General features: G+C 43.8%; 1 protein-coding gene across 5 annotated transcripts in view; it reads right to left on the bottom strand.

Moving 5' to 3' along the window:
• The window catches only part of LOC112220400 (tight junction protein ZO-2), a 42,940-nt gene that overhangs the window by 6,713 nt on the left and 21,107 nt on the right, over positions 1-15,120 (bottom strand). For all 5 annotated transcript variants that reach the window (XM_024382284.2, XM_024382287.2, XM_024382283.2 and 2 more), the window contains 16 exons: positions 10,890-11,014; positions 10,669-10,771; positions 9,811-10,522; positions 9,566-9,669; positions 9,237-9,390; positions 8,441-8,552; positions 8,125-8,267; positions 4,888-4,972; positions 4,576-4,726; positions 4,277-4,385; positions 3,939-4,158; positions 3,645-3,829; positions 3,305-3,400; positions 3,018-3,097; positions 2,625-2,835; positions 78-178 (listed from right to left, as the gene is read on the bottom strand). In XM_024382284.2, the coding sequence (XP_024238052.1) occupies positions 78-178; positions 2,625-2,835; positions 3,018-3,097; positions 3,305-3,400; positions 3,645-3,829; positions 3,939-4,158; positions 4,277-4,385; positions 4,576-4,726; positions 4,888-4,972; positions 8,125-8,267; positions 8,441-8,552; positions 9,237-9,390; positions 9,566-9,669; positions 9,811-10,522; positions 10,669-10,771; positions 10,890-11,014 (2,691 nt within the window). The remainder of the gene's footprint in view (positions 1-77; positions 179-2,624; positions 2,836-3,017; positions 3,098-3,304; positions 3,401-3,644; positions 3,830-3,938; positions 4,159-4,276; positions 4,386-4,575; positions 4,727-4,887; positions 4,973-8,124; positions 8,268-8,440; positions 8,553-9,236; positions 9,391-9,565; positions 9,670-9,810; positions 10,523-10,668; positions 10,772-10,889; positions 11,015-15,120) is intronic.

Below are 15,120 nucleotides of genomic sequence, written 5' to 3' on the forward strand. Positions count from 1 at the left end.
GTGGAAAAAGGGGTCTGAATACTTTCCGAATGCACCGTTTATACTGTATACATTTATTATGCACAACCAGATCTTACCTTGCCCTCACAGACCCACACGGCCCGCTCCTGCTGTGCTCGGATAGAGTCCTTCACACTCCCGTACCACCCATCATTGGCTGAGTTCAGGTCAACGGTCGCTGTGCATGGAAACAAAGCAGAAAGATTGGCACAATAGCCACCCTGGCTATCCAACACTGCCACCCTGGCTATCCAACACTGCCACCGGGGACCGCCAGTGTAATTGCAATTAGAGGTCGACCATTTATGATTTTTCAAAGCCGATACCGATTATTGGAGGACCAAAAAAAGCCGATACTGATTCATCGGCCAATTTTTTACATTCATTTGTAATAATGACAATTACAACAATACTGAATAAACACTTATTTTAACTTAATATAATACATCAATAAAATCAATTTAACCTCAAATAATGAAACATGAAACAACAATTTGGTTTAAATAATGCAAAAACAAAGTGTTGGAGAAGAAAGTAAAAGTGCAATATGTAGGGCCTCCCTGGTGGCGCAGTGGTTAAGGGCGCTGTACTGCAGCGCCAGCTGTGCCACCAGAGACCCTGGGTTCGCACGTGGGAACCCAGGGTCGACGCACAATTGGCCTAGCGTCGTCCGGGTTAGGGAGGGCTTGGCCGGTAGGGATATCCTTGTCTCATCGCGCACCAGCGACTCCTGTGGCAGGCCGGGCGCAGTGCATGCTAACCAAGGTTGCCAGGTGCACGGTGCTGGCTTCGGGTTGGATGCACGCTGTGTTAAGAAGCAGTGCGGCTTGGTATTTTTTTTATATATTTAAAAAAAAAAACTACTCCAAGTCTCAGAGCGAGTGACGTTTGAAACGTCTATTAGCAAGCACCCCGCTAACTATTAGCAAGCACCCCGCTAACTAGCTAGCCATTTCACATCAGTTACACCAGCCTAATCTCAGGAGCTGATAGGCTTGAAGTCAAAAACTGCACATTGCTTGAAGCACAGCGAAGAGCTCCTGGCAAAACGCTTGAAAGTGCTATTTGAATGAATGCTTACGAGCCTGCTGCTGCCTACCATCACGCAGTCAGACTGCTCTATAAAATCATAGACTTAATTATAACATAATAACACACAAAAATACGAGCCTTAGGTCATTAATATGGTTGAATCCGGAAACTATCGTCTCGAAAACAAAACGTTTATTCTTTCAGTGAAATACAGAACGGTTCCGTATTTTTTCTAACGGGTGGCATCCATAAGTTCAATATTCCTGTTACATTGCACAACCTTCAAAGATATGTCATAATTTCGTAAAATTCTGGCAAATGATTTTGCCATGAGCCAGGCGGCCCAAACTGCTGCATGTACCCTGACTCTGTTGCAAGAGAAGTGACACAATTTCCCTAGTTAAAAGAAATTCATGTTAGCAGGCAATATTAACTAAATATGCAGGTTTAAAAATATACACTTGTGTATTGATTTTTAGAAAGGCATTGCTGTTAATGGTTAGGTACACATTGGAGCAACGACAGTCCTTTTTCGCAAATGTGCACCACATCGATTATATGCAACACAGGACACGCTAGATAAACTAGTAATATCATCAACCATGTGTAGTTAACTTAAAAAATCAATCAATCATAAACACAGTTAAGTTTAATGCTAGCTAGCAACTTACCTTGGCTTCTTACTGCATTCGCGTAACAGGCAGGCTTGCCTTGTTAAATAAAGGTGTTAAAATAATAACAAATAAAAATCGGCCCTAATTAATCGGCCATTCCGATTAATCGGTCGACCTCTAACTGCAATACTGCTTGCTGTACACGGTACTCTATAATTGTACACATGAATTGGATTGTGGGTTTACTAACGCATTAGTTATAGTTTGTTGACCAAATCGTTAATATGGTGACAACGATGTAGGCAGTGTAACGGTTATGGTATGAGGGTTTGGCTTGAAGAGGTTTTTGTGCCTGGTCACAGGCAGCTGTTGTGGTGTGGACTGAAGTCCGCAAGCGAAGGGAAAATGTGAGAGGAGGAGAGCGCGTATATGCAAGAAGGAATTATACAACTATCAAAGTGATGATGCTGTATGTTGTTGCTATGAAAGAACTGTGTGTGGGTTTATTCATTCCACGATTCTGTTGCAAATGTTAAATGGAAGCATACGGGAAAAAAACGGAGGGACCTACCTATTAGTCAAATAGAAACTCGTTTTGCAACTGTTTGGACTAATGATGACACCCCTGATCAGTTAGATGAAGGCAAGAGTGTGCAAAGCGGTATTGAATGTTTCACTGTCTGTCACCTTGATTACTCCAATTTTCTCTCGACCTGTTGTCGTTGTAAACTTCATTCATAGGCTAGGTTGTAGCAACCTAATGATGGGTATAGGGTAAATCTGAGTATCATGTAGCAGCCTAAACCTATCGCTGTTACATTGAGCTGGGTGAATGGAATATGAATGCCAATCATCTAATATGCTGTAAAAGAAATAACACCACACTCATAAACACTCATAATAATAATATATTTTTTAAATCCTCCCTAATCTCAAACGGCACCAACTGCCACTGGTGTGTGAGTGTGTGTGACTGACCGGTGAAGAGGTGAGAACAAGTCTTCCTCAGTTTGACCGCCTGCTCGTAGAGTTTGCGGGCACTGCGGTTGGAGCCGGGAACCAGGCGGTTCCTCATGGTCTTGACGCCACCCTTGCTGTCCGGGTTGAGGAACACCACGATGGGGTACCACTGGGTATAATTCAGGGTGTCCACCGCCTTGGGAGTTACATCCAGCAGGGCATGGCGGTCCTGGGGAGACAGGGAAGAGTGTCAATGTGAGGGGTGGCTGGAAAAGAGGATGACAGTGAAAGAAGAGTAAGGTGAGGTGGAGTATGATGGAATTGAAAATGAGGAATGCAGTGTTCAAAAGAAGAATGAGGAATATTACTATGGTGATGAAGAGGATGGTAATGATCAGTGGTTGTCTTTACCTGTTCTATGATCTGTCGAATGGTATTGAGTCTCACCACACCGGAGGACTTCTCAGTGCCTGCATCCTTGGGCTCAGTCTCTGTGTGGGCAAACAAAAAACACATCAGCTTCTCACCAAAACACACACGCTCATAGAAGCATTAAGGCAGAGCTCAATTTAGCTGGCCTGGTCAGCAAAGGGTGAGAAAATTTGCATTGAAATTAAAAATGCTAAAATAGAGCGCACCTAATGTAAATACATGATGCAAATTCATTCACAAGCATTAGTTAGGAGCACCATACTTACTGGCTATGACAAACTCTTCAGGCAGGTCGTTTCCCAGTTTCTCATTGACTGCGTCTGCGATGGGCCCAAACACAACCACTGGTCTCCTGAAGCCAGCTGAGGATCAACACAGACACACAGTATCTCATATCTGGAATGGAATTCCTACTTGCGGTCTAGTGCAGACCATTATGGGAAAATAAAGAATAATTTCAGAAACATTCAGTTGAAGTTAGGAAGTTCCATCAAAGATTTAGTGTTTTGATATGTCCTTTTTGATCTTACTCGGTTCCATGCAGTCAAGTGGCTCTTAGACCACACCACAACATGAGATAGGAGTCTTCTGCCTTGGGTGACCTACCTTCTCGTAAGACCACCCTCTCATAAGCAGGGAAGCGTGTGGTGACAGAGATGGCAGTCAGGTCCTCTCTGCTCTTACGGAGGTCCTTCTTCTTCACCGCTCTTTGACCTCTCAACCTCCAGAAGTCTCCTCTGTCATTGGCTGTTCCTCTCTGGGCGTTCTGCACATTTGACATTTGTTCGGCCCTGAGAAGCAGAGAACACCATGCATCATAAATTGGCACCAACTACCAATCATTGCACGCACAGACACACACATAACCCTTGACACACATACCAGCACACACACACATACCTGCTCTTATTGGGGATGATACCCTTCTCCAGCAGCTGGTTGTCTTTGTCAGTGCGGCTGGCCAGCCAGTTGCCAAGCTTGCCGTCATAGAGTGTGTCCGTCACCTTGAAGATCTCCCCCCGGAAGAAGGGCAGGCTCTGGGGAACCTCTTTCTCATACTCAAAGTGGGTCCTGATGAAGAAAGAGTCCCCCCTACCCGATGCCAGGATGTCCTTATAGACTAGAACAGACAACACACACCACAAACTTCAAATTACTTGACCTGCAACATGACCTGAAATAATATGACTATATGAATATGACTTGCCTTAAATCTATAGAGTGAAGGCATTGCTCACCATCAGGTTTGCTCTGAGCCAGGATGGTGACATCATCTCCCTTTGGAATCTCCAGCAGGTACAGGACAGCATCCTCACGCACTATGCCCCTGAAGTCCATGTTATTCACCTGGACAAACAGACAAAGACATAACATTAGATCTATCACGTAAAGCACTCATGAACAGACCTAAGGGGTTTCAAACATGACACATTAAAAACACAGGAGACACACAAACATAATCAGACAAAGATATGCTATTCATATAGTGACACAGATCAAACAATGACATTAGACTAAGAGTTAACCCTTCCCCTACCTTCATGATCTGGTCCCCGGTGCGAAGGCCCTCCTGTTCTGCAGGACTGTCCTCCTGAACGCCTGCAATGAAGATTCCCACATCGTTTCCTCCCGCCAGCCTCAGCCCCACGCTATCTCCCTTCTGGAAACGCACCATCCCCGTGCTGGGGCTGGACAACACATAATACATTTAAGACAAATGACAAGTTAATAACATTTGTACATTTCTATACATAATCTACACTGATGAGTTAACAGAATCGGCACCCTAGACACATTCTCTGTAGATGAGGAACCAACACATACTGTGCACGTAAAGTCGATGACTCACCCGTATATGTCCTGGTCCTCTATGCTTGGCCTCAGTGGCAGCTTTGGGGAAGCGTGGACTTTTGGGGCAACATTGACTACCGGAGCTGTAAAAAGAAAATCCTAGTGAGACAGATCAGTGATTGTGTGCTTCTTTTAGCATTACTATGATGGAGGTGTAAGTAGGGCTGTGACGGTCATGAAGTTTTGTCTGCCGGTTATTGTCATGCAAAAGACTGCCAGCCAGTTTCTCGGTAATTCACCGGTAATTAACATAAAGACGTTGAGCATCGCCAAGCCTCCACCCATACAAGCCACGGGCGTGCTTTTTGAACATCTACATAAAAATTAAAAAAAATCTAAATAATTTTTTTTTAACATACACTATCACAAATCCATTACTTATTTTATGCAGGAATGAAGAAACATTATGATATGATGAACATGTATTTCGGAAGAACAGAACATGAGTTGGCCTACTGTATGTTATCTGGCTATGCACTATGCCATAGGCTCGTTCATTTAGCAGACAAGATATGCTATCAGTCCAGTGTGATTATTTTATATGATTTTATAGTAAGAAGAATATAATTAAACTATGGTGAATAAAATATAAAGGATATTTTTCCCATTCTGGAGCGAGTGAGCATTGAAGCGTAAAAGTGATTATTTGAAACAGGTCCTATACTCTAGATTTATAGTTATTTTGCTCATTTAGTTGTGACGGATACAAACCTTAATGTCTTAGAAATCAAAACATATGGGCTGCATGATGCAACTACAAGCTATTGATTATTTGATAACATAAAAAATAAAGAAATTGCACTCGGTTCCTTGCTTCAGGCTGCACATGCTGTTCTCACATCAAGAGGTCATATTTTTACCCATCAGACTATTCTCAATTTAATCTTGTCTTGTAAAATGAGTTTTGATATAGAACAGCCCATTATCAAATGGGCAGGGGGAAAAATGACATATAATGCAGTCAATAGCCAACGGAGGCTGCTTTCCCACCGGTTCGTTCAATCATGCAGGTAGGTTACTCCATTTATTTCACTCCATGCATCAACTCCTGTTTGAGAAGCATGCAGCCTCTTGCTGCTTGACAGGTAATATTCCACCCAAAATCTGTATGCTATTGGCTCTCCAACCCTGTTCCTGCAGCTACCCAGTGCTTAATTTGGGAAACCAAATTAAATATTTTCGGGAACATCAATAGTAGTGTTGGTAGGTAGCCTAGTAGTTAGAGCGTTGGGCCAGTAACCGAAAGGTTGCTGGATCGAAACCCTGAGCTGGGATTTGTCGTTCTGCCCCTGAGCAAGGCAGTTAACCCACTGTTCCCCAGGCGCCGAAAACAGATGTCGATTAGGCAGCCCCCACCCGCACCTCTCTGATTCAGAGGGGTTGGGTTATATGCGGAAGACACATTTCAGTTGAAGGCATTCAGTTGTACAACTGACTAGGTATCCCCCTAGTAGGTCTAACATGTTTCCACAATAAAACATCATTCAACTCTGCGCTGGAGAAAGGAATTAAAGAGAGCGATGTTAACGCACAGTGGTGAGATATTCTGTAGCTAAAAATGTAATTATTAATTTAATTATGAAAATATAAAAAATGCCCTATTACTAGGCTACTCCAAATCAAATACACTATAATTGTAGGCTAACTGTTGCCCTGCACAGACCTGGTGGATCATCAAGGCATTCCTAGTCGATCGCCAAACATTGCTGTTGAAAAGCCAACGATAAATGCTTGCGCTCCTTTATTGTTCGCGTTGCACTGTTAGCGGTAGGTGCACTTGATTCAGAAGCCCTGAGTGTTCCCATTTTGAACCATTTTATTTATCTGAAGCAAACAAGCTCAAATCACAGCACCTACAAGTTTGATACTAGCCTATGTGAGATTTCATAACTTAAAACCATGACCAGAGAGAGACGTCAAAGAATAAAGCAAAGAGCTGCTGTTTTTATGAGTGAGTTAATGTTAAATGTTTTACTTGGCACTGTCAACAGTCTTTATTACAAAAAATAAAAGGCCTTCTTCCTCCCACTTGCTCCGCAGCAGCAATGAATGAGTAGCCAAGTGTATCGATAGCCCTGCGTTTGTATTATTATTAGCAGCTCGTCGTGTCTATTTTAATATCAAGGAATATTTCACTTTCTCTGGTCATAGGAACATGAATTTGTGCTTGATGATGCGGTGCGACTCGAGTTTCGTCATAAGGTGGAAGACTGTGTCCCCTCTCTCTGGTCAGTCTCACCAGAGGAAAGAGGAATGAGAGAGCAGGGACTTTGAGAGGCTGACCCCTTGCTGCTCTCTCCCTCCCTCCGCAGAGACTAATGCCATGTTCAAAACAACTGGAAACTCGGACATCTCCCGACTTTAGTACTTTCTAGACAACTGGGACCTCTGAAAAAAAATTGGATTGCCTGGGAAAAAACGTTTTGAGCAGTCGTCCAAATCAGAATTCCAAGACGGAAACTCTGGCACCTTTCTAGAGCTCCGATTTTCCGACTTGAACATCACGGACAGGTGTCTTAAAAGCACCATTACCATCAAATGCAGGTACCATCAGTCCAGTAAAATAAAAAAGTTAATTATTTCAAATCAGAGCTACACCAACTGATCTATTTTGTTATCAAAGCTTGAGTTTTGAAATATATAGTCTGAGAAGAACAATATTGGCAGGCCAGGCATATTCACCAATATTCTGTGATAATGTATTAGGCCTGCCTACAGCACAAATGGAATTCCTACAGAACTGTTTTTATTTAGGTTAATGTTAGATTTTTTAAAAACATCACTTAAAAAAATGCAAGTGTTAGATCTCGGCTTGCTTTTTGGCTGCGAAAGTGATCTTTACTCAGAAAAGGTTGGTGACTACTGGCCTAGGCCTATAAGTTCTTTCACAGACTCATTAATAGAATGTTTGGAGCATAGTAGAAAATAACCAGCCCATCCAGTGTGCATAATAAACATTTGTATTGACATCAGAGTGGTTAGAGGGACAGTAGAGTCCTGAGTACCATTAGTGACCTGATGGTCATTAACAAGTTAGGTACTACCAACGCATGTTCAGAGTGCATAAAAGGAGAATACCGTGACTCAATGGTCATGTGGAATTTGACTGTGTTTATGACATAACTGCCGGTAATAAGGTACAGCACTAGGTGTAAGTTACCCGATGCTGGGTAACTAAATGTGAGGATAAAATTAGAATCTATCGTATTCATTTGTTTCAAGGCATTGTAGTTACCTGGGGGCGTTTCTGGGCGGGACTCCTCCCTCTCTGCTTGCAGAGGGGGCGTGTCCTCCATAACTCTATCCGATACTCGTGCCGGCATGGCGAACGGTGTCGGCATGGCGCCCATCTTAGCCAGCCTGCTTGGTGGGTCCTCCCTGATAACACACACAGAATCCTATGATTCTCAAACTCTACAGCACAGCTACAGTCATAGTAGACTATTCTCATAGTGATGGAGTAAAAACAGTCATTCTGTAAATATCAGAACTTGTTACCGGTACATAAGAGTGATCCATACTGCAGGTGGGACCAGAGGGTGGCAGGTTACCTGGGTTTGTCTCGGAGCCTCTCATTGGAGGAATGGGAAGACAGGTCTGAGGTGGGGGCCCGTCGATCATCCTGTGGCGAGTAGGAGCGGTACGACCCGATCTCGGATATATCTGGAACACAAAATATCAACAACATCTAGTTCATCTTCAGACAGATCACCCAAGTCATGATTCATACATACAGCCTCAGTGAAACACCAACTCAACTTTTTACCCAAGAAACATATTCTAAGTAGAGTGAAACAGACACAGCAAACCTCACACAGTTATTACACTGTGGCAGTGGCTGATACACAGACATGCACTCCTGTACTCAATAACCTAGCTGCAGTTCCAATCTTAGACAGCACATATGCTACATTTCAGACCATAAGATAATACAATTTTGTCATATTCAATAGATGGATTATGAGGGGTATTATATTCCCCAGGCAAGTGCTCACACACCACATCCCTGAATGGAACATTGTGGGTGAGAAGCCTCTGGGTCATGTGACATCTCTATACCAATGATCGTGTGGAGGGTGAGTAAAGTAAAATAAAGGATTATCCCAAAAAGGTGGAAAGTGCTTTTTGCGAGAATCAAACATAAAAACTAAACAGACATTTCAATAAAACCAGACAGGGACAGAACAATGAACAGAAGAAAATATACATGTTCAAATCAGCAGATTATACAGAAGGTCAATGAAAGAAAAAAGCACTGGGACAGTTCAGAATCTGTCCACATAAAAAGTGTTTTCCTTAAAAAGGAAAGGAGCTGCTGCAACAGAGACAGAGTGGAGGGTCTCTCACCATCGAGCTCAGAGTCACTGTCTACCAGGGGAGGAATCCTGATGAGGACCTGTCTTCTGTCTCTCTGCACCACCAGCTGCAGCTTCCCACGAGACTTCTCGATCAGCTTCCCTGCATCACTCAGAGACAGGTTCTCTGTCACCGTACCATTGATCTGACACAGGGTGAGATGTCAAAGCACATTTACATCTGTAGCCACCTGTCTAAGAGAGTGCTGTCATGCTTTTGGCCAACTCTACACATCATTTTTGAAGAGGCAGCACTGAAACAATACTTCCCCCAGGGCAGAGATAAAACAGTGATGTGTCCGTGTCGGAGGCCCTTCCTACCTTCAGTATGATGTCTCCCTCCTGGAGGTTGCCATCCCTGCAGGCCAGACCTGTGCTGGTCATCTCCTTAATGAACAGCTGACTACCCAGATGCAGACCATACTCTATAACAAACACACGTCAACATAAAAATTAAGCAAACATTTAAAAACAAGCAGTCTTGGAGGAGAGGGTAGGTAGAGTCAACAGAAATGGAGGAGCAAGAGATCAATATAATATAATATTTCGTATAGACCTATACTGACCTTCGTTGGGCCTGTTCTTCAGTAGCAGCACACTAACGGGTTTCTCCAGGGGCTCCGGCTCCCGAGGAGGGCGGGACATGGGGATTGGCATGGAGGCGGGGGAGGGTGAACGGTCCAGACGTTCCCTGCTCCCACTCCTCTTCATCTGCTCCTTCTTCTGGTCACGGTCACTAGGAACACGTTTGCGGTTCCGCTCAAAGCTGTGGTCGCGACCGTGACTGCGGGCAGGACTGTGACCAGCTCTGTATCGCAAGTCAGGGCTGTTAGTCCGGTCCAGAGTGCGTTCGCTACGGAAACGCCTGTCAGGGCTGGGGTCGCGGTCAAGAGTGAGATCACTACGGTAACGCAGATTGGGGCTGTGGTCACGGTCAAGAGTGCGGTCACTTTTGTAGCGGCGGTCAGGGCTACGCTCGCGGTCCAGAGTCCGACCTTTGCTGCCGTCTCGTCTGTACTGCCTCTCTGGATCAAGGTCCCTCTCCATACTCCTGCCCCGGTCATCTCGACCGTAATGCCCGTCAAAGCCCTGTCCCTGGTAGCCAGCGTCTGTGTAACCTCCCCTCTCCTGGCTGTGGTCGCGATCTTGACGACCACTGCGTCCACTGTACACACTGTGGCGGTCCTGGTCATAGTCATTGTTGTTGAAGACACGGTCGTCAGGGTAAGGGCCGTGTTTCAGCAGGTTGACCGGAACCTTCCTGGGCCTCTTGACTGTCTGTCAAAACCAAAGACCACATCAGGCACTGATTGAACAGTCAGGAATCATTGACACTTATCCAACCCTCAGATCCCAAACTCCTATACTTGAGTCCTAAATGTAAAACCACAAGCATCTTCATCTTTTGCCACCATTATACTCACAATTTTGGCTACTTTTCCACACTTTCTGAGGATCTGTACAGCGAAGGAGTGTGGCACACCATCCATGGGAGTAGCGTTCACCTGCACCACCCGGTCATTCTCACTACAAAACACAATTAACATGTGAGGGAAAACAAATCCACTGTGAGATATTCAAACTGCAGATTAAAATGACAGAACACATGATGCATCATTATGATTGACAGACAGGAGGTACGTACAATAGCAGGCCATCAGCGGGCCCTCCCTGAAGCACGTCAGACACTACTATGGACATCTCCCCGCTTTCCTCATTGGGGTTGTCCCGCCCCCCGGACACCGCAATACCAAAACCCATCTTGGGGTCCTGCAGTGGAGAAGACATGTATTAGAGATGTGTTTGTATGGGTGTTTGGATTTGATTTTTGTGCATGCAAGCGCCTGTGTCCTAGTCTGTTCAGGTGTCGGAGTGAATATATCTAATTCTTTTAAGTACGTCTAAGTTTACTTTTTGTGTGCGTGTTCCCTTCTGTCCCGGTCCTTGTTGTCTGAGTGGTGTACCTGCCCCTGCGCTGCCCAGATGAGATTGGAGCAAAGATTTGATGGTCCTCCAAGACTCCACCCCACCCCACCCTCTCCCATCTGTACAATTTTATTTTAAATAAAATTGCTCCCCTCCAATGTCTTTCAATACCAGAGACAGACAGGGACAATGGAGGCAATGGATTGTTAGAGAGCGAGTGATATGGTAAGCTAAAGAAAGAGGAAGGGAGGAAGGGTCAATTGGAACGAGGATCGTGAAAGAAACTGGGACTAAGGGGATGTAGAAGGATGGATGAAGAAAAAGAGTCTAGAGAGCGCATATGACAGCTGGATGTGGAAGGGTCAGTGATGTGGTGGTCAACAAAATCTATTTGTTAAAAGCAGCTTCATATCCAGAGCATAGAGTGAGGCTATGAGACAATGAGTGTGAGCTACACACAATTAACAGTGCTGGGCAGATGTGCATGCATGGAATGTGTGCTGTAGATGGATGAACATGTTCTAGATCAGTGGTTCCCAAACTTATTACAGTCCCATACCCCTTCAAACATTCAACCTCCAGCTGCGTATCCCCTCTAGCACCAGGGTCAGGGCACTCTCAAATGTTTTTTTGACATCATTGTAAGCCTGCCACACACACACTACATTTATTAAAAACATAAGAGTATGAGTTTTCCCACGAGCCAGATTTTGACAGTGACAAAGAACTCTTATAGGACAAGGGTACAAATAATAATAATTAATAATTTTGCTCTTTATTTAACCATCGTACATACAGTGCCTTGCGAAAGTATTCGGCCCCCTTGAACTTTGCGATCTTTTGCCACATTTCAGGCTTCAAACATAAAGATAACTGTATTTTTTTGTGAAGAATCAACAAGTGGGACACAATCATGAAGTGGAACGACATTTATTGGATATTTCAAACTTTTTTAACAAATCAAAAACGGAAAAATTGGGCGTGCAAAATTATTCAGCCCCTTTACTTTCAGTGCAGCAAACTCTCTCCAGAAGTTCAGTGAGGATCTCTGAATGATCCAATGTTGACCTAAATGACTAATGATGATAAATACAATCCACCTGTGTCTAATCAAGTCTCCGTATAAATGCACCTGCACTGTGATAGTCTCAGAGGTCCGTTAAAAGCGCAGAGAGCATCATGAAGAACAAGGAACACACCAGGCAGGTCCGAGATACTGTTGTGAAGAAGTGTAAAGCCGGATTTGGATACAAAAAGATTTCCCAAGCTTTAAACATCCCAAGGAGCACTGTGCAAGCGATAATATTGAAATGGAAGGAGTATCAGACCACTGCAAATCTACCAAGACCTGGCCGTCCCTCTAAACTTTCAGCTCATACAAGGAGAAGACTGATCAGAGATGCAGCCAAGAGGCCCATGATCACTCTGGATGAACTGCAGAGATCTACAGCTGAGGTGGGAGACTCTGTCCATAGGACAACAATCAGTCATATATTGCACAAATCTGGCCTTTATGGAAGAGTGGCAAGAAGAAAGCCATTTCTTAAAGATATCCATAAAAAGTGTCGTTTAAAGTTTGCCACAAGCCACCTGGGAGACACACCAAACATGTGGAAGAAGGTGCTCTGGTCAGATGAAACCAAAATTGAACTTTTTGGCAACAATGCAAAACGTTATGTTTGGCGTAAAAGCAACACAGCTCATCACCCTGAACACTTCATCCCCACTGTCAAACATGGTGGTGGCAGCATCATGGTTTGGGCCTGCTTTTCTATAGCAGGGACAGGGAAGATGGTTAAAATTGATGGGAAGATGGATGGAGCCAAATACAGGACCATTCTGGAAGAAAACCTGATGGAGTCTGCAAAAGACCTGAGACTGGGACGGAGATTTGTCTTCCAACAAGACAATGATCCAAAACATAAAGCAAAATCTACAATGGAATGGTTCAAAAATAAACATATCCAGGTGTTAGAATGGCCAAGTCAAAGTCCAGACCTGAATCCAATCGAGAATCTGTGGAAAGAACTGAAAACTGCTGTTCACAAATGCTCTCCATCCAACCTCACTGAGCTCGAGCTGTTTTGCAAGGAGGAATGGGAAAACATTTCAGTCTCTCGATGTGCAAAACTGATAGAGACATACCCCAAGTGACTTACAGCTGTAATCGCAGCAAAAGGTGGCGCTACAAAGTATTAACTTAAGGGGGCTGAATCATTTTGCACGCCCAATTTCAGTTTCTGATTTGTTAAAAATGTTTGAAATATCCAATAAATGTCGTTCCACTTCATGATTGTGTCCCACTTGTTGATTCTTCACAAAAAATACAGTTTTATATCTTTATGTTTGAATCCTGAAATGTGGCAAAAGGTCGCAAAGTTCAAGGGGGCCGAATACTTTCGCAAGGCACTGTATAAAACCTTATTTGTTCATCAAAATTGTGAATAACTCACCACAGGTTTAGGAGAAGGATGTGCTTGAAAGGATGCACATAACTCTGGAATGTATTGGAGAGTCTCAGTCTTAAATCATTTTCCACACAGTCTGTGCCTGTATTTCATTTTCATGCTAGTGAGGGCCGAGAATCCACTCTCACATTAGGTACGTGGTTGCAAAGGGCATCAGTGTCTTAACAGCACATTTTTTCCCAAGGCAGGATACTCCTAATCCAGAAATCTGGCAGTGGCTTCTAATTAAATTACATTTTCACAGAACTGCTTGTTGCAATTTTAACGAGGCTCTTGTTCAGATATCGGTAAGTGGACTGGAGGCAGGGCATGAAAGGGATAATGAATCCAGTTGTTTGGGTCATCCGTTTCAGGAAAGTACTTGTGTAAATTGTACACCCAACTCACTCAGGTGCTTTGCTATATCACATTTGACATTGTCCGTAAGCTTGAGTTAATTTGCACACAAAAAAACATACAATGATGGCGAGACCTGTGTGTTATCCTTGTTTATGCAAACAGAGAACACCAACTTCTTAATCATAGCCTCAATTTTGTCCCACACATAGTATATAGTTGAGGAGTCCCTGTAATCCTAGACTCAGATCATTCAGGTGAGAAAAAAACATCACCCAGATAGGCCAGTCATGTGAGAAACTCATCATGCAAGTTGTCAGGCAAGTGAAAATGATGATCAGTAAATAACTTTAAGCTCGTCTCTCAATTAAAAAAATATATGTGTCAATACTTTGCCCCTTGATAACCAGCGCACTTCTGTATGTTGTAAAAGCGTTACATGGTCGCTGCCAATATCATTGCATAGTGCAGAAAATACACGAGTTCAGGGGCCTTGATTTAACAAAGTTAACCATTTTCACTGGATTGTCCAAAACGTCTTTCAAGCTGTCAGGCATTCCCTAGGCAGCAAAAGCCTCTCGGTGGATGCTGCAGTGTACCCAAGTGGCTTCAGGAGCAACTGCTTGCACGCCCGTTAACACTCCACTATGTCTCCCTGGCATGGCTTTTGTGCCATCAGTACAGATACCAAAACATCTAGACCACCAAAGTCCTTTTAATGTCACAAACATGTCCAGTACTTTAAAAATATCCTCTCATGCTGTCCTGGTTTCCAGTGGTTTGCAGAAGAGGATGTCTTCCTTAGTTGACCCCCAATAAATGTAACCGACATATACCAGGAGTTGTGCCAGGCCCGCCACGTTTGTTGACTCATCCAGCTGTAAATGCATAGAATTCACTGGCTTATATGCAAATCAGTAATTGTTTCAAACATCTCCTGCCATGTCACTGATGCGTCGTGAAACTGTTGTTTGATAAAGACATTGTCTGTATAGTTGTTTTGGCCTTTTCCCCCAGCATTGTACCAGCTATATCTGCGGCAGCAGGAAGAATTAAGTCCTGCACAATGTATGGGGCTAGCCTGTCCTAGCCCTGGGTAGCTCACCATTCTAGATGCTTTTAGCCCCTTCTTATTAATGGTATCTG

The sequence above is a fragment of the Oncorhynchus tshawytscha genome, linkage group LG20 (assembly GCF_018296145.1).
Source record: "Oncorhynchus tshawytscha isolate Ot180627B linkage group LG20, Otsh_v2.0, whole genome shotgun sequence".
Classification (NCBI taxonomy): domain Eukaryota; kingdom Metazoa; phylum Chordata; class Actinopteri; order Salmoniformes; family Salmonidae; genus Oncorhynchus; species Oncorhynchus tshawytscha.